Raw genomic sequence first — 24,429 nt, 5'->3', positions numbered from 1 at the left:
CACTCAGGGAGGCAGAGGCAGGCTGATCATTGTGAGTTCAAGGCTAGCCTGGCCTACAAAGCGAGTCCAGGACAGCCAAGGCTACACAGAGAAACACTGTCTTGAAAGAAAAAAAACAACAATAGCAAAGACTTACTTGTTTTATTTTGAACATGTATATGTGTGTACCTCATACATGCAATACCCTAAGAGGGCAGAAGAACGTAGGTCCCCTGGAACTGGAGTTTGGGTGGCTGTGAGCCATGCAAGAGCGACAATTGCTCTCAACTGCTGATCCATCTCCCCGGGGCCCAAGAACGCATGCTGAAGGTTTTCAGGAATCTTGGTGTAAAACTGATGCTCTGGTGAAACAATGAATGGAGTCCAGTCTGCTGACCATAAATAGTCACAGGTAATGCACAGCCTGACACAGAGAAGGTGTGTGAAAGGTGACTGCTGGCTCCCAAGGGCTGCCATGTGAGGCCTCACACTCCATTTCATACCCAGTTGGAGTTTCAGAGTTTATCCTTAAAGATCATTCCTTTCCTTCCTTCTTTCTTTCCTTCCTTCCTTCCTTCTTTCCTCCTTTCCTTCCTCCCTTCCTTTCTTTCTTCTTTCTTTCCTTCCTCCCTCCCTCCCTCCCTTCCTTCCTCTCTTCCTTTTATTTTTAAATACAGGGTCTCACTATATAGCTCCGGATGGTCTAGTGATTGCTCTGTAGACAGAGCTGGTCATAAACTAATAGAGATCCCACTGCCTCAGGCTCCCAAGTGCTGGGATTAAAAGTCTGCACATTTTAACCCTTAGATGGATATAGTGACAACTCAATATGAGGATCTGAGGCAGGATAGACAAGGACAAATATTTGTATGGCTATTGTAAAGACACCGGGCTGCTCCTGTCTTGAGAAGCAAACACTCCATTTCGGTATACTATTCCTCCATAAGTTTCTCTCTCTCCAGAAGTAAAGCCACACACCTATGGACACTTGATTTTTGACAAAGAAGCCAAATCTATACAATGGAAAAAATGATAGCATCTTCAACACATGGTGCTGGTCTAACTGGATGTCTACATGTAGAAAAATGCAAGTAGATCCATATTTATCACCATGCACAAAACTCAAGTCCAAGTGGATTAAAGACCTCAACATAAAACCAGGTACACTAAATCTGTTAGAAGACAAAGTAAAGAGCTTTGAATTCACTGGCAGAGGAGACAACTTCCTGAACAGAACACCAACAGCCCAGGCTCTAAAGTCAACAAATAATAAATGGGACCTCATGAAACTGAAAAGCTTCTGTAAGGCAAAGGACACTGTCAACAGAACAAAGTGACAGCCTACAGACTGGGAAAAGATCTTCATCAACTCTACATCTGACAAAGGGCTAATATCCAAAATATATAAAGAGCTCAAGAAATTAAACACCACCAAACCAAATAACTCAATTAAGAAATGGAGTTCAGAGCTAAACAGAGAATTCTCAACAGAGGAATATTGAATGGCTGAGAAATATTTAAAGAAATGCTCAACATCCTTAGTCACCAGAGAAATGCAAATGAAAAGGACTCTAAGATTACATCTTACACCCATCAGAATGGCCAAGATCAAAAACTCAAGTGAACAGCACATGCTGGTGAGGGTGTGTAGAAAGTGGAACAGTCAGTCCTTCATTGCTAGTGGGAGTGCAAACTTGAACAACCACTTTGGAAATCAATCTAGTGCTTTCTCAGAAAACTGGAAATAGTGTTACCTCAAGACCCAGCTATTCCACTCCTTGGCATATACCCGAAAGATGCTCCACCACACAACAAGGACATTGGCTCAGCTATGTTCATAGCATCTTTATTCATAATAGCCAAAATCTGGAAACAACCCAGATGTCTCTCAGTCGAAGAATGGATAAAGAGATATTGGTGCATTTACACTATGGAATACTACTCAGCTATTAAAAACAAGGACACCTTGAAATTTGTGGGCATATGGATGAAATTAGAAATGATCATCTTGAGTGAGATAACCCAGACCCAGAAAGACACATATGGTATATACTCACTTATTAGCCCAACAGGGATGTCATCTGAGAGTCTTCACTCAGTGGGGGATCGGGACAGATGCAAGAACTCCCTATTGGACTCCAGGTGAAAGTGGTATGGAAGAATGGGGAGATAGAAGGACCCAGAGGGTCCAGGACCCCCACAAGGAGACCATAAAGGCTGGCAGATCTGGACCTAGCGGGGCCTGCACAAACTACTGTAGCAACCAAGGACAATGCATGCAGCAAACCTAGACCCCCTATTCAGATCTAGCTAATGGACAACTCATTCTCCTATGCTGTAGGGAGAGCAGGGACTGCCTCTAGCATGAACTCTGGTGCCCCCTATTTGACCATTTCCCTTTGGTGCAGAGGCCTGGTGGCACTCAGAGGAAGGGGAAGCAGGCTATCAGGATGAGACCTGATAGGCTGTGATCATATGGTGGGGGAGGAGGAGATCCCCTTTTGTCACCAGTCTAGAGGAGGGGAATAGGGTGAAAGAGGGAGGGAGAGGGGAAATGGGAAGATACAAGTGAGGGGATAACAATTAGGATATAATCTGAAAAATGTATTTAAAAAATAAAATTGAAAAAAAAGTTTCTCTCTTGCTCCCTAAGCCCTACATTCTCTCTCTCTCCAACATCTTTGCTTATATATATTTAAAGTATAATAAACTCTATCTGTACCTCGTAATAAGCTTCAACATTGCTTCATATTGACTTGCCTTGAAATTCTTTCTTTGCATCAAAGTGAAGAGAACTGGCTTGCGGCCGAGGGCACATCCCAGTCGGTAACGTTTGTCTAGCATAAAGCCCCACCTTTGATTATCACGTAAACAGGTGGGGTGGCACATGCCGGTACAACAGTCAGGATGCAGAGGCAGGAGGATCAGGAGGAATTCAAAGCCAGCCTCAGCTACATAGCAGGTCTTAGGCCAGCCTGGGCTACATGAGACCCTGTCTTAAAAAAACCATAAAACAATAATAAAATAAAAAAGAATCCCAGCTCAGGTTGAGTAGGGGCCTCTGAAAAGGACCGAGGCTGCTAAAAGTGGTAGCACAGAGCTGTCTCTGGCCACCGCCTCACTGGGCTCACAGATCAGCCATACTTGCACAGTTTGAAAGGGGTTTTAGGGGCTCAAGGCATGGCTCGGTGGTTAAGAACACACGCTGCTCTTGCTGCACGGGACATGAATTCAGTTCCCTGCACCCATATGGTGACTCACAACTGCTTGTAAATCCAGACCCAGGGAATCCAAGCCTCCATAGACTCCTACACACTTGTGGTGCACATACAGGTTTTTCCTTTAGAACTGGCAACTGGCACGTGTTGAGTGTTTTTGGTGGCGTGCAATTCTGTAACTAGAGGTGATGCTGCAGTCTGTCTACATCAGTGGTCTCCTCAGCCCCATGGCTGAGAGGCAGCGTCCCGATTTCCTCATCTGAAGTATTTGGTGTGTGTGTGTGTGTGTGTGTGTGTATGTGTGTGTGTGTCTTTCTTTGCTGGTTTGTTCGTTTGGTTGGTTTTTTTGAGACAGGGTTTTTCTGTGTAGCCTTGGCTGTCATGGAACTTGCTTTGTAGACCAGGCTGGCCTTGATCACAGAGACCTGCCTGCCTCTGGCTTCTGAGTGCTCGGATCAAAGGCGTGCGCCACCACCCCCCGGCGGAGAATTCTTTATAGGCACATTAAATGGATCACTTTCACATTGGAGTCTAGATTTTAACCATCTACATTCTTGTGTTTCCTTCTAAGGTGATGCTCCGACTTTATCTTCCTGTCTTCCCACCCAATACTGTTTTGTCTTCCCATTTTTATTCCTGTTTCTGTTTCTTCTAAGGCAGAAAAGAAGGGGGCCAGCAACACCATGATTGGGATGATATTTGGATGTTATGCTTTATTTGAGTTGCTGGCATCTTTGGTGTTTGGGAAACATGTAAGTATCAGTACTCATATGTATGTACATATACATATACATATTAGTTTTCAAATATCAAATATCATGTAGTGAGTTACTGTACCTTACTAATATACAATTTCTATAGATAGCAGAAGTAACACAGTTGGATCCCAGTGTTTGATTAGTTTGTCCCTTCCATGCTTGCAAACAGTATATATTACAATTCTTTTAAATAATTATTTTAATATGACATTACATTAACTACATGCTTCCCTGCAATTTTATATAGTGTTTTTTTTTATATAAATGTAGACATGTTGAAGCAATCTATTTATCGTTCTTCTTTGACTTTTATTGTAGCTTGTTTACATTGGAGCCAAATTTATGTTTATAGCAGGAATGTTTATCTCAGGAGGAGTTACCATTCTTTTTGGGTAAGTAACTTTCTAATAGGTATGGGAACAAGGACGGATTTCATAGTTTGTCTGCCAAATATGCTAATGGCTTTGAAAGTTTTCCTGGATTTTTGTTGTTATGTGTGTATGGTGGAGGGGGCTGTGTGCATGGAGGACGGAGGACAGCACTGTGGCATCATTTCGTTCACTCCACCTTTACATGGATTGCAGGTCTTGAACTCAGGTTTCCAAGCACCTCACCCACTGGGCCATCTCACTGACCTATTAGGGGCTCTTTAAGCTAATCAGTTACTGGGTTGTCAGATGCTTGACATGCAAGTAATGATGGCGGGAGGCAGGTGGGAAGCAAATAGAAACATTGTCGACATTAAGGACAGAGTCTTCCAAGGTCTCCTACTGAACGGCTGAAGCCGACTCCGTGCTGAACACCTGTGACTTCAGCGCTTGGGAGACAATGGAGGAGGACCTTGTGTTCCGGGCCAGCCTGGGCTGTATTGGAAGCGCCTGTCTCAAAACAACAATCGAGAAAACAGAATCGTGCCTCCTGAATTCATCCACAGGGACTCCTGTGGCCGCTCATAATGGGAACGTAATAGTCTTCTGAGTTGCAGAAACTTTTTGATTATACAGAAAGAGACTCTATTTCTTACAGAATCACCTCCAGCAAGGCCACCTGGCTGGAGGTTTTGAAGCAGCAGCATCAGAGATCTTTCTTAGCTTCTTTTCTCTCCTCTGCTTGTGGAATATTCCTAGAGGGGCTCCCTAACACCTTCTTTTGTTTTGTTATTGTTGTTCAGATAGGGCGTCACTATCTAGCCTTGAGTGGTCTGGAACTATGTAGACCTGGCTGGCCTCTGCGGCCAAATGCTGAGATTAAAGGCATGGCCTTGCTCTTTCACGTCACTACCCCCCAGTGACAAGTATGCCACCATTTATACAGCATTCACATTGTCCTAGCTGCCAAAAGGCTTCAGGGAGCAGCTTAAGTGCTGTAAGCATAGCTCTGCAAAAGAACTTGCCTACCATGGGTGAGGCCTTGGATTCAACACAGCACCATAAAGAATAAGTAGATTAAAGTTAGAGATGCATTTGGTAAGGTGAGCATCGGTTATAGCAGACAATATGGTTTATGTTGGGGACTTCAGCATCCTCTGATTTTGGTACCCAAGTAGGTCCTGCCATCGTGTCTCCTATGGGTCCAGGGGCCACGGTATCACAAAGAAGCCTTTTTAGATTATAATCTCAGAGGCCAGCTATGCCAACAGAAGGGACAACTAAGCTTGCATGATGTGTCACAGAAATCCCCTACCGAAAGTGTGACGAGCCAACTCTTTTCTCCCCCGAGGGTTTTTCTGTGTAGCCTTGGCTTTCCTGGAACTTGCTCTGTAGTCCAGCTTGGCCTGGAACTCACAGAGAACTCTACCTGCCTCTGTTTCCTAAGTGCTGGAATTAAAAGCGAGTGCCACCACCACCCAGCTGACAAGCCAACTCTTTAGAAGATTCCTTCAGAGATTTTATCTAGTAACTTTGGAAAGTATAGTTCTCTTCATGGAGTAGAATGGGTTTTAAAAAAAAAAACCTTAAAGCCATTTTGACATTTGGTAATTGTCATTTCCTTTTTCAGTGTCTTGGATCAGCTTCCAGAAGGACCCATATTTATTACCATGTGCTTTCTGGTGAGAATAGTAGATGCCATAGGCTTTGGCGCAGCCATAACGGCATCGTCTTCCATCCTCGCAAAAGCTTTCCCAAATAATGTGGCTACAGTCATGGTATGTAATGTGAACTTCTTATTTTCCTTCTTACATAGCCAAAACATTTGTTTGATCTGTTCTTACATTTCTACCCCATACTCTCTTGTGTCCCCCCTGTCCCCCCCCCCGCCCCCGCCAACAACCCCACCATTTAAAATGTGATATCTGGTTTCTACTGCAAGTGAAAAACTAGAAAAGCATAGCCTTGCCGGATGTAGTGACACACACCTGGAAGTGAAGGCTGGACCATCCAAAGTCTGAGGCCAGCATGGTTGACCCAGTGAGTTACTGTCTGAAAAACAAAAGCAAACAAACAAATGAAGATCATCAGTGATGACTCTGCCACAGGAGGGGAGGGTTTAAAAAGAAGGTGACATCTGGAATGGTGGTGCACGCCTTCAGTCCCAGCGCTCAGGAGGCACAGGCAGAGGGATGGATCTCTGTGAGTTTGAGGCCAGCCTGGTCTACAGAGTGAGTCCAGGACAGTCAGGGCTACACAGAGAAACCTTGTCTCAACAGAACGAACAAAAGAAAAAAAACCTATTTGTTTTCTTTTTTATGTGAATGAGTGTTATACCTGCATGTATGCATCTACACTGCATGTATGCCCTGGCGCCACAGAGGTCAGAAGAGGGGATGAGATTCCCTGGAACTCGAGTTACAATTGTCATGAGCCTCCTGGAACAATTGTCATGAGCCTCCTGGAGCAATTGTCATGAGCCTCCAAATGGGTACTGGGAAAGGAGCCCAGGCCCTCTGCCAGAGCATGTGATCTTAACTGCTGAGCTGTCTCTCTAACCTCCCTCCCTGCTTTCTTTTCTTTTGCTTTTGTTTTTTAAAAAACCTTCAGGGTAGTGTTTTGCTGTCTCCCTGTGCCTCTGTGAGTAGGTCCTGACAGAGCTGCCCGTAGCTTTCCTCCACTCTAGCCCTTATCCCTCCTGACATGCTTCGCTTATGAGAGTCTTTGCTCTCCTTTCCTCAGACTCCTGGAAGAGTTCTCATGTCGGCTTGACGTGCTCAGAGCACTTGTGTCTTGTCTGAGGAGCGCCGTCTAATTTAGACTTTTCTGAGTACTGCATGTGTCAGTTTGGCCACGGGCCAACTTCTTCCACATCAGACTTGTTGACCTCTCAAAGAGCTGCTGTCCTGCAGAAACTCTGGAAAGTACTGTCCAAGAAAGTCCTGTGACAATGGCAGCCACCCACTGACATTTGAGATTGGCAGGGGAAACTAGACCTGCCCTCCCAATCTTGCACATAAAGTTGTAGCTGGGGGGGCTGGAGAGATGGCTCAGTGGGTAAGAGCACCGCCTGCTCTTCCAAAGGTCCTGAGTTCAATTCCCAGCAACCACATGATGGGTCACAACCATCTATAATGTAACCTGATGCTCTCTTCTGGCCTACAAGCAGACAACACTATATGCATAATAAATAAATCTTTAAAAAAAAAGTTGCAGCCAGAGCCAACACATTCCATACACTAGTTAATTATCCATTTTATTCCTTGGCTCTTTTTTTTTTTTTTTTTTTTTTTAAATATTTATTTATTATTATGCGTACAGTGCTGAAAAGGCCATCAGATCACATTAGAGATGGTTGTGAGCCACCATGTGGTTGCTGGGAATTGAACTCATGACCTCTGGAAGAGCAGTCAGTGCTCTTAACCGCTGAGCCATCTCTCCAGCCCAAGGGTTTTATTTATTTTGGGGGGGTTGTTGTTGTTGTTGTTGTTGTTGTTTTGGTTTTTCGAGACAGGGTTTCTCAGTGTAGCCTTGACTATCCTGGACTCGCTTTGTAGACCAGGCTGGCCTCGAACTCACAGAGATCCACCTGCCTCTGCCTCCCAGGTGCTGGGATTAAAGGCGTGCGCCACCACACCCGGCCTATTCCTTGGCTCTTGTCTGGAAGATTATAAGCCAAGTATTTAAAGCCCTTGAAAACTAGATTGATTTAGAATGGTACAGTTTCATTACAGTGAGCTTCTTTTCCATAGGACTTCCTTGTTTATTTTAGCTTTAGTTAATTTTGTACAGAATAAAATTCAAAAGTTATAAAATGGAATACAGGATGTAGCAAATGTTTGACACACACCATTACTGTTCTGTCTTCGCATTGCACATCTGCCGCCCAGTCATCCAGTGCCCTAGCTGCTCCAAGAGGGCAGCTGGTATTTCAGGATTCTTCCCAAGATTCCTTGTTTATGCATGCACACAAGTACATATGCACACATGCACATATGCACATAAGTACACATGCACATATGCACATAAGTACATAGGCACGTGTGCACATATGCACACAAGTACATATGCACACACGTACATATGAACACATACATATGCACACGTATATACATGTGCACATGTACATATGCATGCATGTATACATGCATGCCGTACATATGCATGTGTATACATACACATGCACATACAGATGCACACATGTACACATGCATGCACATACATGTGCACACGTACACATGTGCACATGCACATACGCATATGGAGTAGCAGAATGATTCTTTCCCCTTATTTTTTTTTTTTTTTTTTTTTTTTTTTTTTTTTTTTTTTTTTTTTTGAGACAGGGTTTTTCTGTGTAGCCTTGGCTATCATTTCTCACTTTGTAGACCAGGCTGGCCTCCACCTGCCTCTGCGTCCCAGAGTCCTGGCATCACAGGTATGTGCCACCGTGCCCAGCTTCCCCTCCTTTTCTTTACACGTGTGATGACATACTCTTCACACTGTTTCACACCTTGCTGGTTATACTGACAAATTTACATTGAGGTCTCCTGTATCTAGTAATAAAATATCCTTAACTCTTTCTTTCCTGGCTGTGTGCACTTCCACTGTATAGATATCACTGCGTTAACTAAAATGTTAGTATTTAAGCCATTTGCATCTTTATGTGCCTTTGTCTAGAACAGGGGCTCAGGGCCTCAGGCTGGCCAGCACTCTTAGGCATTGGCCGTGAACTGGCTTTGCTGCCTGCATCTCTTTCCCCTGGGCGCTGTGATCACAGGTGTCCGCCGCCACACCTCACTTGACATTGCAAACGATGCTACCACATCAGAGTGTGAACAATCAATCAGGGTATAAACAAACATCTTTGTGAAATAGCATTTTTTTCCAAGTAATGCTCTCATAATTCTGTTTCTATTTAATTTTTTTTTTAATTTCATACATCAGTACAATAGTTGTATACTTTCCATTTCTTTTTAATTACTCTGTGTGTGTGTGTGTGTGTGTGTGTGTGTGTGTGTAAATACAATCTCAGCTGAGTTCATCTAGTGTTGCTTACATGCACATGTGTTCAGCACTGACCACTTGGATTGGACAACCACCTGGGTCTCCCCCTGGAGAAGACCGATTCTCCCTTTCTCTGGAGCCACTGGCTGCCTGTAGCTCTTCATCTGAGGATACAATATTGTGCAATTTCTCCCATCCGTGTGGCATGTCAGACGGTGTAGCTGGTCTGGTTTAGGCAACTGTGTTGTTGAGATTTCCCGCATGCAGCTTTCCTGTCTGTGTAGAGGACACTGTCTCGCAGCAGACGTCCTGACTCCTACCCTCTTCTGCCCCCTATTCCTTGGTGTTCTCCGAGATTTGGGCACACAAGTTGTGGTGCGTATGTATCAACTGGCGCTGGACACCCAATGCCCAGTTGTGGCCATGCATCTGCTCCATTGACGCAGGGCAGGAACAACACCTATCTGTGGATATAAAGGTACATATTTCAGACGCGGTTGCAAATTATACTGGTCTAGGAAGGCAGTTACTAGGGTCAATTCTAGTGTCCATGACCTCACTGGCCATAGATAGGCTAGCTAGGTTTGCAATACCGGGCATTTTTAGATAGGATCTTACTATGTCGCCCTGCCTGGCCTGGAACTCTTAGGGGTCAATGCCAAGTGCTGACATTGAAGGCGTGTGTCACTGTGCCGGACACTCGTAATTCTTTGGCTGAAATGCATTAACTAGATTCCTTTTTGTTTTTCACTTTTAGGGAAGTCTTGAAGTCTTCTCTGGACTGGGGCTGGTGGCAGGCCCCCCTCTAGGGGGTGTGCTGTACCAGTCCTTTGGCTATGAAGTGCCTTTTATTCTTCTGGGGTGCACGGTCCTGCTGCTGATACCACTCAACCTATGTATTTTGCCAAGTTACGGTGAGCTCAGACGTAACACTTATTTCGAAGTCTTTACTTCCTTTCTGTGTCTTCTTAAAGGATATGTTTATGATTTCTTAGCTTCTGTTTTGTGTAATCAATAATGCCTCTTTATAGTATCCTCCAAAACTGGGTCTCTTTCCTAAGACATGGGTAGTCAGTTCGTGGTACTTTTTGCTTACAAAGGACCAGGAATATAGCTCAGGTAACAGAGTGCTTGCCTAGCATGGAGCCCTGGGTTTAATCGTCAGCGCCACACAAGCAGAACATGGGAAAGTGCTCTCCTTTAAGGCAGCCTCAGCCACAGAGTGAGTTTGAGGCCAGCCTGGGATGCGTGAGGCCCTACCTTAAAAAAAAAAAAAAAAAAAAAAAAAAAATCTTAAAATGCATATACCAATTTCCCCCAGGTTTTAGGAGAAACAAATATTTAATTTCTGTTCACAAGCCATTATCACTGGGCTGAACTAAATTTTCACAGAGGTCGCTGTCATAAAAAGCCAGGGGAGGTCCCCCCAAAAGTTCTAGGCCAGCTTTTGTTTGTTTTGGTGTTGGTTGTATTTTAATGAAGTCTCACTGTGTAGCCCTTGCTGCCCTGGGACTCACTCTGTAGACCAGGCTGGTCTTGAAGTCATAGAGAACCTCCTGCCTCTACCAGTCCCAAGTCTAGGCCAAGTGTATGGACACAGTGAGTTCCAGGCCAGCCTGGCCACAGAGTGAGGTGCTGTCTCTCACTCTGTTTGAGACACATTCAATAGAGGAAGGCAAGGCCAAGTCTTCCTTCCCAGTGTGCCTTTCACCTGTCAGTGCAGAAGTAACAGTTACAAGGATGCAGGTCCAAAGCTTCCATGCCCATGTGAATCAACCGCCTCTGTGACAAGTGCGTGTATGTTGTTGATAAGCGCTAACCAGTGGGAGGAGCACAGAACATCTTGCCCCCTTAGGTACTTACTTGTGGTGCATTTGTTGTTCTCTTTTGTCCAAATGAATTTTACCAATCAGGTTATGTCCATTGTAAATATTGTTTCTTAGTAGGATAATCAACGTTGCACCCTACCAGGTTACTATATAACAAAGCTGCAGAGCTCAGGAGGAGAGCTGGGCAGCTGGGGAGAACAGAGCCAGAGAGGCAATACCACAGTAAGCCACAAGGTGGTGCTTATGTCCTCTGCAAGTGTAAAGAATCAGTTTGCTTGTTTGGGTTTTGTTTTTGTTTTCCTTAGTTTAGCATCCTGGGCTGAGATGCCCAAGTGTGATGGCTATTTGACTGAGAATTACAGGACAGTCAGCAACAGGCCTGGAGGGATGGGTCAGTGGTGAAGAGCCCTTGCGGCGGGCCTGAGTTCGATTCCCAGCATCTGTGGTTCGCATCTGACATCCTCTTCTGACGTCCTTGGGCACCAGTCATGCCTGTAGTGTGCATACATACGGGCAGGCAAAACACTCACACATAATAATTAAGTCTAATGAAAAAAAAAAAAAAGAAATAGCTGGTCATACTCTCATGCAGCAGAAGAAAAAAATTGTTAACTCTATTATACTAGGAAATGGGAAAAGACACCTAAACCAGACGAATGAAAACTGGAATTAAAAGCCAAGGACAATACAGGAGGTAAACTTTAAACCCCTTCCCAGATCTAGCCAATGGTCAGAACATTCTCCACAGTTGAGTGGAGAGTGTGATATGACCTTCTCACGTACTCTGGTGCCTCACATTTGACCATGTGCCCTGGAGGGGGAGACCTGGTGGCACTCAGAGGAAGGACAGCAGGTTACCAAGAAGAGACTTGATACCCTATGAGCATATACAGGGGGAGGTAATCCCCCTCAGGAACAGTCATAGGGGAGGGGAGTAAGGGGAAAATGGGGGGGGCAGGGAGGAATGGAGGATACAAGGGATGGGATAAACATTGAGATGTAACAAGAATAAATTAATAAAAAAAAAGAAAAAAGAAAAAAGAAAACTGGAATTAAAAAAAAAATCTTTTGGGTTAGTATTCAGGCTATAATTCAGATTTGAATGATGTTCCTATCTAAAAGTATTCTTTTTTTTTTTTTTTTTTTTTTTTTTTTTGAGACAAGGTTTCTCTGTGTAGCCTTGGCTGTCCTAGCTTTGTAGACCAGGCTGGCCTCAAACTCGCAGCGATCTACCTGCCTCTCCCTCTGCCTCTGAAGTACTGGGATTAAAGGCATGCGCCACCACGCCTGGCTAGAGTATTCTTAAAGTTGTTGAAAGTTTTAGTGCAGATAACTAGGGAAGTAGCCACATTTTCTTTTCTCTTCGATTGGCAGCATTCAGTGTCCTTCCACGCCCGCAGCCAGTGATGCTTAGCGCTGTGTGTTAGTTAGGAGCCCCTCAGTCTCCACATCTGCTCTCCAGGTGCTCTCTGGTTCTCTACTCCAGCAGCCACGGGCACGGCAGTCCTCCCATTAAAATCCTGAGCCTGAACCTGAAGAGGTCTGCTTTTACATCGCGGTGACAGGAAGATCTATATGCTATGCTGTAGACCCACCTCCTCTGTGGGCCACATGCTACGAGGCAGGCTGTGCTCCGGAACAGAGTGAGCACTAAGCCCCACTTACTCTATGTTTTTATTCACTCACATATACCTATGATAAGGTTTACTTGAAAATTAGGCACAGTTAGGAGGCTGAAGTGATGGTTAAGAGCATTGGCTGCTCTTGCAGAGGACCAGGGTTCAAGTCCCGGTACCCACGTGATGATTCACAACCATCTGTAACTCAGCTCCCAGGATGGAGCATCCTCAATCTGGCCTCCGCAGCAGCAGGAACACATGGCCCGGACATGCACATAGGCAAAACACCACATACAAATAAAATAAACAAAATTTATAAAACGAGATTAGCAATAATAATGAAAGTATAGAACAAGTAGAACTTATGGTAGAAAGTATAAAACAAATAGAATTACTATAATTAAAATTATTTAAAATTTAGAGCTTCTATGTTTCTGGAATTTACTATTGTTATAATTATTATTTTGTTTTTGTTTTTTTTTTAAAGACATGGTTTCTCTGTGTAGCCCTGGCCTTGCTGAATGAGGCTGGCTTTGAACTCAGTGATTTGCCTGCCTCTGCCTCCTCGAGTGGTAAGATTAAAGGTGTGCGCTGCCACCACCTGGCTCTATTTACTATTTTACATAGCATTGTTCTGAACCTGGAGATGAAGTCTCAGAAAGCAAAACTACTACTTGAAAACTGCTAAGAGAAGTAGGTTTTAAATGTTCTCACTACAGGAAACGACAAGTAATGCAATTGTTATATATTTGGATGCACACACACACACACAACACACACACACACACACATACACACACACACACACATACCAGTGCCATTCACTACTGATAAATATAATTTTTACTTGTAGATAATTTTTTTCCTGAGACAGGGTCTCTCCTGAGACTGGGACTCACTATGGAGACCAGGCTGGCCCTCTTGTCTCCGCTTCAGCATGACAGGATTGCAGGCAAACTCAAAATATAATCTTTCACATCGATGAGACAATCCCTGTACCCTGAAAGCCACTTGAGCAATTGTTGAGTGTAAGTGTCACATGGTGTGGAGTCTCCGAACTCTCCCATACCCTCTGCTCACCAGCGTGTTCTAGCTCTGTCCCCTTTTCTAAGTGGTTTCCCCAAATCTCTTCTTTGTAGGAGAAGGGTTCAAGTGGTACCATATGTGTGGCTTTTTTTATGGACTACCCCTCGCCCCATCTCTGATACCTTTCATGGCAGGTGTTGGTAACCAGGGAGTTCTGTCTCCTTGAGGAGAGTAGCAATGCCAGGATTTGGAGGAAGTGAGGGGACACACACCCAAGTACCCTTGAAGCAGCCCATAGACTTTGCTACATTCTACCCAAGAGTTTTCATTTACACCAATAAAATGTTGCTTCTTATAGATGCTTTTATACATTCTTTTATGTTAAAGTTGAAACTATTTTTAAAGTTTACTTATTTTGTTTTATATGGATGAGTATTTTTTACTCTGTGTATGTCCAGATGCCATTTACATGTCTGGTGACCTCAGAGGTCAGAAAGAGAGCATCATATCCCATGAACCTGGAGTGAGAGATCAATGTGAGCTGCCATGTCAGTGCAGGGAACTGAACCTGTTCTTAACCGCTGAGCCATATATTGTAACAGATAATGCTTTTTGCACGCACAAGAAATGTAAACAGACTGAAACTAAAATTTTTCATAATTAAAATTATTTTATTTTAATGTTCTATTGTTTGTTGTTTTTACATTTTTGTTGTTGTTTTGTTTTTCAACAAAGGTGTTTCTGTTTGTTTGCTTTTGTTTGCTTGGTTGGTTGGTTGTTGGTTTTTTGAGACAGGGTTTTTCTGTGTAGCCTTGGCTGTCCTGGATTCATTTTGTAGACCAGGCTGGCCTCGAACTCACAAAGATTCTCCTGCCTTTGCCTCCTTAGTGCTGGTATTAAAGGCATGCACCTCAACACAGGTTTTGGTTTGGTTTTGGTTTGTTTTTTTTTGTGTGTAGCCCTGGCTGTCCTGCAACTCTCTCTGTAGGTCAGGCTGGCCTCAAACTCACAGATCCAGCAGCCTCTGACTCCTGAGTGCTGGGATTGAAGGCATGCACACCCATGCCTAGTTATTATTATCATTTTTAATTGTGTGTTGGTGTGTGTGTGTGTGTGTGTGTGTGTGTGAGAGTGCAGGTGCACACAGAGATCAGAGGCATCAGGTCACTTAGAGCTGGAACTGCAGGTGATTGTGAGCCACTGACTGGAAATGGAACTCTGGTCCCCTTAAAGAGAAGTAAGTTCTCTTAGTTGCTAAGCCATCTCTCCAGCCCATCTTTTGTGATTTTTTTTTCTTTCTTTCTCTTTATTTATTTATTTTGGTTTTTCGAGACAGGGTTTCTCTGTGTAGCCCTGGCTGTCCTGGAACTCACTCTGTAGACCAGGCTGGCCTCGAACTCACGGACATCCAGCTACCTCTGCCTCCCAAGTGCTATGATTAAAGGTGTGTGCCACCACAGCCCCGCTTCTTTTGTGATTTTCAATTCAAATTCAATATATAAAATCTACCAAGGTTGCCTGCCTGCTGGCAGTACTGCGTAGTGCCACAAGATGGCACTTTTCCCTCTCTAAATTTATTTACTTGGGTACAATGTGAAGAGACTAGATTAGTAATTTGAAAATATAGATGGATGACATCTGTTAATCTTTGTCTTTTGAATACCTTTAATACTTTGCTTAAAAGAAAAATGTTAAGGTCTGACCAGTTTGTGAGTGACAGTTGGAAGAAGGCACTACAAGCAGTGCTAGTCAGAGAGGCAGGGGCAGCATGTCACAGGCAAAGTCCATTGATGAGGCTCTGGCAGTGCTCTGGGCTCAACATGCCTCGTTCTCGGAAGCAGTATTGCTAATGGACCAAGATTAGACTGAGAGTCTGACCATGAATAAAATTTACATGCATCTTTAAAAAAAAAATTAAAAATAAAAATAAATGAAATGCGTAGTGCAATTTGAGGGTGGAGCTCCTGGCTGTGCTTTCGAAAAACAGGCTGATAGTCTTGACTTTATCTCTGTATTCTGAAATTTCCCTGAGAATATTACCTGAGACAGTACAAGTCTGAACTCTTTTAATTTTTGGACATTGTGTACACATGGCTATTGTGATGCATGATTTGGTCAAAATGGGAATCTATGAGGGCTAACCCTGAGGCTGTCTCTGTCCAGGATCACAGTAATCAACTCTTCTCTTTTTTCTTTTCTTTTACTTTTGTTCCTTGTTGTTTTCTTTTGTTTGTTTCTCGAGACAGGGTTTTGAATAAAATCCACTGTTGGAGAATTTAGAAGCTAATGTAGATGATAGTATTTAATTCTAGGCCACTCCAAAGTACCTGAGAGACAATCTTAAACCAGCTTTGGCCCTAAAGTAAAAGATAAAGCTAAGAGACGCTAATTGCTGTGATGTGTTTCTGTTTTTTGTTTGTTTGTTTGTTTTTGTTTTTTTTAAACACCAAGAGTCTGATCCAAGCCAACAGTCCTTCTGGAAACTCATCACCTTGCCCAAGGTGGGCCTCACAGCCTTCGTCATCATCTCACTCAGCTCCTGCTTTGGTTTCCTTGATCCAAACCTGTCTCTCTTTGTCATGAAGAAGGTAAGCGGCCTGACTGTGTGCACATGTGCAGCCACAGTTGCAGACTGGCCACGTACCCGAGGCCATGGTTTTGTGCCCTTGAGCTCATCCTTAGGGAAAGACCTTTAGCTGTGAGAAAGAGGTAGGCAGGAAGCTGCGCTGTGGGGATGGCTGTTCTCCCTCAGTTCTGTTCCTTTGAGCCAGGCAGGCGATTCTGTGATCCAGAGTCTGAACCACTAAGAAAGATAGAATCTTCCCTTAGTGTCTGATACACAAGACCACAAGGCCTGGCTCATATTGTTCCAGGTGTGTGTGGGCATCTTCTATTGTTTTTTAAATTATCTGTATCACCTGTATTGTCAGTAGGCCCAGCTAGTAATCAATTAAGACACAGACACTTGTCATATTTTAAAATAGCCTTAGTTAACCTGGGGCAGGGTACATATCAGTCCTTGAAACTACTTCCCATAGTGGGGCAGGCATGGGATCCCTGCCTCAATCCCATGCCATCTGTTTTCAATAACTTCTATCAAGCTACCTCCCATCTATAATCCCAAATACTTTTTAATGTTTTTTTTAATCTGGGCCAGATTCTCCATCCACGCCAGCCATGTGCTTCTCCTCCATCTAACCCATGGCAGCCTTCCTCTCTTCCCTTCAGGTCTCTCTCCTTTTCTCATGGCCGTCTTTCTTCTTCCCAGAATTCCTCTCTCTCCTAGCCCCACTTATCTCTTCCCTGCCCAGGTGGGACAGCTTTTTATTAAACAAAAGGAGGGTCACACAGACAGCAAGCAGTAATTAGCATCAAAACACATCAGATCATCCCCCAACAATCTTCTATGCTACTTAGCTAGGATAACTTTCCTTGCTGTGTGAGTTGTAATCAGGCATCAGGAACGGGCGCTAAGTCTTTTGGGAGGTGACCTTCTGTCCCAGTTCTCTGTCTATTTGCTTTTTAACTATTTGATACAATCACATGACTATGGTCTGTCTATGCTACAGAGTAGGAGACAGGGACCAAGAGCCCCATTGCTGAAACACAAATGTTGATTCATATTAGCTATTTTGCTTTTTACTATGACACAGCCCCTGCTGTGCAGACCCTGCCCCCACAAACCCAACCCCAGGGCCAGTATCCTAAAGCATCATTTAATAAATTCTGTGTGTGATTTTTACATATACATAAAATCTGTGGAACACTTTAGATGAGAGAGTATAACAATTTGTAGAAATCAAATTATGTGTTTAATGTCGAATGCTACAAAATCAAACTTCTAGGAATTCTAATAAGTGGTTGGAGTTTTGTTTTTATTTGTTTTTTCTTTCTTTCCTCCTTAGAAAAAAGTATTTACCCATGTACAAAGTAATAACAAGAGGAACATGATAAAAGCTTATCTTGGTTGTTAGCTTGCTTAGATGAAAAAGTGCCTAAGGCATTAGTAAGGTTCATCTCTGGTAAGTCTTGAGGTTATTTCCAGACAGCGCTGACTAACTAGGAAATGCCGTAAGTGCAGGTAGCACCATCCCAGAGGCTAGGGCTGGGGTGAGAAAAGGAAGGAAGGAGAAGGCCAGCTAACACACACATGTACGCGCACGCGCGGGCGCGCACACACACACACACACACACACACACACACACACACACACACACGCCTTGGCTCTCTGCTTCCTGGCTGCTGTCCTGTAAGCTCCGCGCTTTCCTACACCCTCCCACCACAACACTCTGAAACCATGAGCCAAGATAATCTACAGCCCCCAAACCCCCTTTACACTGTTTTCTAGTCACAGCTATAAACAGTACAAATGCTGAGTGTAACGGATAGACTTGTGTTACTAGAGCTCGGGCAGAGGAAGGAAAGGGATGTGTTCATCTTAAAGAGAGATTTAGCATTCAACTCTAATGTGGGATCTCTTTTCCAGTTTGGTTTGTCAGCTGGATACGTGGGACTGGTCTTCCTGGGTCTGTCGCTGTCCTACACCATTTCTTCGCCGCTGTTTGGTCTACTCAGTGATAAGATGCCTGTATGTACACTGATTTATAATCGAGTTGCTCTTGTGTGTTTAGATCTGTAGCTATTTCTTCAGATTTCTAAAGGTCCGTCCCTTAAAGCTGACACCTTCAGCTTGCCCGATGGAGAGAACACGGTGTCTCCCAGCCTCAGTTGTGTCTCTAAGCAGACTCAAGTTTAGTATTTCACGTGAAAAAGAGCCTGATGCTAAAGCATCTCAAAACTATTTGACTATGAAATAAAGTTTTTTTTTTTTTTTTTTGTGGTTTTTTGTTGTTGTTGGTGGTGGTGGTGGTGGGTTTTTTGTTTTGTTTTGTTTTGTTGTTTTTTGTTTTAATTTTTCCTGAGACAAGGTTTCTCTTGTAGTCCTGCCTATTATGGACTCACTTCGTAGACCAGGCTGGCCTTGAACTTACAGATATTTGCCTGTCTCTGACTCCCAAGTGCTGGGGTGAAAGGCATGTGCCATCACTGCTGGCTGTAGCCCAGGCTGATCTGGAACTCAGCGTCCTTGCTTCAATCTTCCCAGAGCCAGGGTCACAGTCTGTTGTTGATAGGACAAGCCTGGCTTATATTATGCCTTCTAAAAGTTTCCCTAATGACCCAAACAAAACAAAATCCTAATAACAAGGGCAGAGACTTAGTCTCTTAAAAAATTTATTGGACTTGATGAAACAGAAACCAATAAAGGGAGATTCTGATTTAGAGAGGGGGTGTGACAGAATGACCCTTAAAGGTGCATTCCCCATCCAGTCGCCATCTTGAAGTGAATCTTTTCTGATCTCCTTCAGTAAGACCCGACCCACTCAGTCTGCATGACTGGTATGCAAAAGTAGCATCATTAAGCAGACCTCCTGTGCTTTTTTTGCATTTTCCTCTCCTTAGCTTTCTTGATATATTTATCAAGATATATATATATATATATATATATAGGAACTGCTTAGTAACCCAAGTAACAAAAAAGATGATGTCTTCTCTTTTTAAAAGATTTTACCTTCATGCTTGTTTGTGTGTATGCATATGTGACTGTTTACACATATGTCACTTGTATATGGGTGACCTCAGAGACCATAAGAGTTCATTGGCTCACCTGGACCTGGATTTCTTGCTCTTCTGAGCCACCCAACATAGGTTCTGGGAACAAACTTGGGTCCTTTAGGAGAGGACTAATATGGCTTTAGTAATATACATATTAATATTTTGATAATGACTTTGACCAGGCAGTGGTAGTACATGTCTTTAATTCAGGCATTCAGGAGGTGGATGCTCTGTGAGTTTGAGGACAGCCTGGTCTACACAGGAGTTCCAGGACAGCCAGGGCTACATAGGGAAACCCTGGTTTGAAAAATCTCTCACACACCCACAGCCCCACAGCCCCACAGCCCCACAGCCCCACAGCCCCACAGCCCCACAGCCACGTCACACACAAAAACCCCAAACAAACCAATGAGTTTGACTTAGGACTATATTGAAAGAACTCTTACCCACTGAGCCCTCTCTCCAGGCCCCTAAAAGGTAACAACATCTCTTAACAACATTTGGAACTAAATGTGAAGGCAGAATCTTAAGCCAGATACGGTGGCCAATATCAGTTACTCCAGCTCCTGGAAGGCAGGAGGGCTAAGAGATCATTAGTTCAAGGCCAGCCAGGCCTATATAGCAAGACCTTGCTTAAAAAAGAAAGATATGGCTGGGTGGTGGTGGCGCACGCCTTTAATCCCAGCACTCACGAGGCAGAGGCAGGCGGATCGCTGTGAGTTCGAGGCCAGCCTGGTCTACAAAGTGAGTCCAGGACAGGCAAGTCTACACAGACAAACCCTGTCTCATAAAACCAAAAAAAAAAAAAAAAAAAGATATGGCCTGGATCAAGGAGTTTATAAGATATAATTTTATGAGATACCATCCTGGGCTGTTTAGACTTCTGTAACAAAGGCTCAAAGAGCCAGAGCACAAATAATCAAGGGAAACTTACTTCTCGTGGTTCTGCAAGATCCAGGCTCCTGCTTGTGTTGGGAGTCAGTGTGCTCCACACTAACCCCACGTGAGGTGTGGGCAGTGCTGCTCTCAGAACCTTGCTTGGAAAGGTGTGGATCTCCGTCATGAGGGTTCCTCCTTCAAGACCACACCACCTCCGCTGGGCGTGGTGGCGCACGCCTTTGATCCCAGCACTTGGGGGGTCAGAGGCAGGCGGATCACTGTGAGTTTGAGGCCAGCCTAGTCTACAAAGTGAGTCTTGGAGAGTCTTAAAAAACAAAAACAAAAACAAAAAAGACCACACTGCCTCTCCAGAGCCGACCTCTATATACCATCAGATTAGGCACTAGAATAGCGTATACCCATCCATTCACTTTACAGTAGGTACTTTTTTTTTGTTTTCTTGTTTTTCTGAGAAGGGTGTGTGGCACCATGCCTGGCTACAGTAAGCACTCTTAAATAATGTGCTTTGCAACGGGTACTGTGACACACCGGCAAGCCCGTGGTGCACAAAGATTCTGTGATATGCTCCCTTCTTGCAGGACTTCTGTGTACTTGGATTTTTGAATGTCATATATATATATATATGTATATATGTGTGTATATATATATATATATATATATATATATATGTATGTATAGTTTGATTACAAAGGGTCTTTTGGTTTAAGCTTTTAAACTCTTTCTCTTTACCAGAATCTGCGGAAATGGTTTCTGGTTTTTGGAAATTTAATTACAGCTGGGTGCTACATGCTCTTAGGACCCATACCCGTTCTTCACATTAAAAGGTAATTTTCTTGTCTTCCATGTTTTTAGAGAAATAGTAATTCTTTAACTTTTTAAATGGCTTAGTAATGTAAACATTGCTATTTAAACAGTGACTTGACTTACGACTGTATTGAACTTTTTGCTTGACCGACAGGCCTTACTGGCAGCGATTTAGGCAAATCTTAGCCCATGAAATTTTTACCAAGTGAGAAAAATGTTGATTCTTGTTTATAAAGTGTTAGTTTGCTTTGTTCTGTCAGCTGAGGTTGGCCTTGAACTCATGGTCCTCCTGACTTGTCCTCTCGAGTGGCAGCATTATTGGCCTGCACCATCTTACCCAGCCTTCTCCTGGGTTTCAGTTGCACGGTTGTTCGGAGTTATTTTCAAAGTAGCATTTATCCTGCCCTCCTTGGTTTTAAGTTTGTGTCTCCTAAAATAACAATGCTTTGTTTCCTCCACGACTCCCCTCAGTCAGCTCTGGCTCCTGGTGCTGGTGCTGCTTGTGAATGGCATCTCTGCAGGAATGAGCATCATCCCGACGTTTCCCGAGATGCTCAGCTGTGCGTAGTAAGTCAGTCCCAGGGGATGTTTGCCCAAGAGTAAATCGTCATGATTTCATAGCATGTAAACATTGTGATACAAACCGTGTAACGAAATCATGCTGATTATAACGTAGTGGCAATATGCTATAAGGTAGAAGAGGTTTCGGGGAGATGCTGGGCTTGATGTATGTCTCTGGTAGTGTGTGTGTGTGTGTGTGTGTGTGTGTGTGTGTGTGTGTGTGAGAGAGAGAGAGAGAGAGAGAGAGAGAGAGAGACAGAGACAGAGACAGAGACAGAGAATGAGTGAGTGAGTGAGTATATGTGAGTATGTGTGTGAGAGTAAGTGCATGTGAGTGTGTGCCAGTGTGTGTTGAGTTGTGTGTGTGTGTGTGTGTGTGTGTGTGTGTGTGTGTAAGAGAGAGAGAGTATGAGAGAGAGAGAGAGAGAGAGTATGAGAGAGTGTGTATGTGTGTGCTATTCATCTTAAAAGTCCAGAGCCAAATGGAGAGGCCTCAGTGTTTGCCCTGTTACGTGGAGGAGAACCATACAAGCATGTAGGGTTATCAGGCATCTGTACCTTGGCCACTGTTTCTTTGTGCAGTGGGCACATTGGTGAACACTGAGGTCTGTGACTGTGCTGGGATTTCTCAGTGATGCTCAGAGGACAAAGAGCTGGTTCCCCATTTGTTCTTCTAGAGAACACTTTGTTCTCCTCCTCCCATTTTAAGAGTTTCTCAATTATGTACTTAATTAGAACTTAACACAAATTGGTTATGATTCTTACTGGTCTACAGATGTAATAAAATTAAGTCATTTTACTAAAGATCCCTTCAAGTTTCCTTTGCATATTTTGTCCATTTTGTTTTTAGTTTTTTTAGAAATGGAAGGTTCTTGTTTTCAGTCTCTTCAGATTATACCTGGTCTAGCTGACGGGCTCTGTCAAATAATCTTTCCATACACGATCTCCTTTTCGTGATGGTTTTGTCCTTGTTTGTCTTTGCAGTGAAAATGGGTTTGAAGAGGGAATAGGCACACTGGGACTCGTATCTGGTCTTGTTGGTGCCATGTGGTCCATTGGGTAAGTGAATCCATCGGCACCTGAGAGATGGGAGGAGCATGCTGCGGCTGGAAAACCGAAGCTCACCCAGGGCCGAGCATGTCAGCTGACTTCATACCCAAGCCAAGAGACCCTCATGAGCCTCGCTTTGAGTAATACTTAAAAGTTCCTCTGACAGCAGCGTATCTCAGACTTTTTAAACGTATTTCTTTATTGGTTCACTCGCTTGCTTGGTTATTTATTTGCTTTCTGCTAGCCCTGGCAGCACCCTCCAGGGTAGCAATATGGCACACCGAAAGTCACTAGCTATGTACTGAGCTGACTCAGATATTAAGACTACAAAGAAGAGCGGGGCTGTGAGAGGGCTGAGCAGGTCGAGTGCTTGCCACACAGGTCTGAAGATCTGAGTTCAGTCCTGGGGACCCATGTAAAGATGGAAAGAAAAAGGGAACCAATTCCACAAGGCTGTCCTCTGATCTTCTTATGGCTGCTGTGTCATGTACCCCCACCCCCAAAATAACAAGGCTCTTTAAAGATGTACTGCTGTTTTCATTGTTATGTAGGTCAGCAAGCCACTCTGCTCTTACAAATGACTAGTAATCGCTGTTCTTTTCCCCTTCTCATGCCCTCCCGCTCTCAGCATTGGTTCTGCAGATCGAAGTGGGCACCTTGTGTACTGTGGGCAAGTGCTTTACCATGAACCACACCCAGGCCTCTTACTTACAGCCAGGAATCGCCCCATCTGTTTAGCCTCTATTGTTCTAGTTTAAGGAAGATGAGTGACCGGGGTGTCATGTGTCTTCACAAAGTAGTTTTTGCACTCTTAGATTTTCACCCATTCTTCTCCCCACCGTCAGTGCTTTCCTGGGACCAACACTGGGCGGATTTCTGTGTGAGAAAATTGGTTTCGAGTGGGCAGCAGCTATCCAAGGCCTATGGACTCTGATAAGTGTGAGTGATCATGGATTTGTTGGGGGGGGGGGGGGTTCTTCCACGTCCTTACAATCTGGAGACACTTGCGTCAGAGGACTTACTTTGACTGCATGTTTCATTGTGTTTAAGGGACTTGTGATGGGCTTATTTTACCTCCGGGAGCACTCCAAGACTAGAAGAAGGTATGATTAACTTCTGGACATTTTTTCCTCTTAAATGAGGGAGTGGAAAAGAACTGTTATTTTCCATCCCTGTTTGCTGTTAGGTCTCTGGGAATCCTAAGCTTCATTGCTTGACAGGTCCAAGGAGGTGTTTCAGTGGAGGTGTGGGTATTTAGTCTTTAGGATTTTATTTGTTTGTTTTGGGGTGCCAGTTGAGTCAGTGTTTCTCTGTGTAGCCTTGACTGTCCTGGACTCACTTTGTAGACCAGGCTGGCCTTGAACTCACAGAGGTGCGCCTGTCTCTTCCTCCTGAGGGCTGGAATTAAATGCATGTGCAACCACCTGCTATATTTAGTTTTCTTAAGAAAATAAATACTGTTTTTTTTTTTTTTCCTCCTTACTGTAGATCTAAAGCACAAAACATCGTTGGCACAGAGGAGGAACAAGCTGTTCTCTTGCCTAATGACTCCTAGCTTTGCAAGGCCTGGGGCAGGAGCAACTGCTGGCTGGAGGAGCTTCCTGTGTGCCACCCAGAGCTTCCTGTACTCGCATCCTGGACTCCTCAGGCTGGTTTTAGATAACACTGGCCCTGACTCCTGAGCTTAGTGTACTTCCAG

At 43.9% G+C, this 24,429-nt stretch overlaps 1 protein-coding gene across 1 annotated transcript in view; it reads left to right on the top strand.

Moving 5' to 3' along the window:
- The window catches only part of Slc18b1 (solute carrier family 18 member B1), a 29,270-nt gene extending 4,841 nt beyond the window's left edge, over positions 1-24,429 (top strand). Inside the window, exons 2-13 of the mRNA XM_051164334.1 lie at positions 3,854-3,949; positions 4,274-4,347; positions 5,954-6,101; positions 10,085-10,241; positions 16,253-16,389; positions 18,289-18,390; positions 21,048-21,139; positions 21,591-21,686; positions 22,665-22,739; positions 23,576-23,669; positions 23,781-23,833; positions 24,219-24,429. Coding sequence (XP_051020291.1) covers positions 3,854-3,949; positions 4,274-4,347; positions 5,954-6,101; positions 10,085-10,241; positions 16,253-16,389; positions 18,289-18,390; positions 21,048-21,139; positions 21,591-21,686; positions 22,665-22,739; positions 23,576-23,669; positions 23,781-23,833; positions 24,219-24,285 — 1,191 coding nt within the window. The 3' untranslated portion in view covers positions 24,286-24,429. The remainder of the gene's footprint in view (positions 1-3,853; positions 3,950-4,273; positions 4,348-5,953; positions 6,102-10,084; positions 10,242-16,252; positions 16,390-18,288; positions 18,391-21,047; positions 21,140-21,590; positions 21,687-22,664; positions 22,740-23,575; positions 23,670-23,780; positions 23,834-24,218) is intronic.

This window comes from Acomys russatus, chromosome 21 (genome assembly GCF_903995435.1).
Source record: "Acomys russatus chromosome 21, mAcoRus1.1, whole genome shotgun sequence".
Taxonomy (NCBI): domain Eukaryota; kingdom Metazoa; phylum Chordata; class Mammalia; order Rodentia; family Muridae; genus Acomys; species Acomys russatus.
The sequence above is the reverse complement of the archived record's forward strand: the minus strand, read 5'-3'. Positions and strand labels throughout refer to the sequence as shown.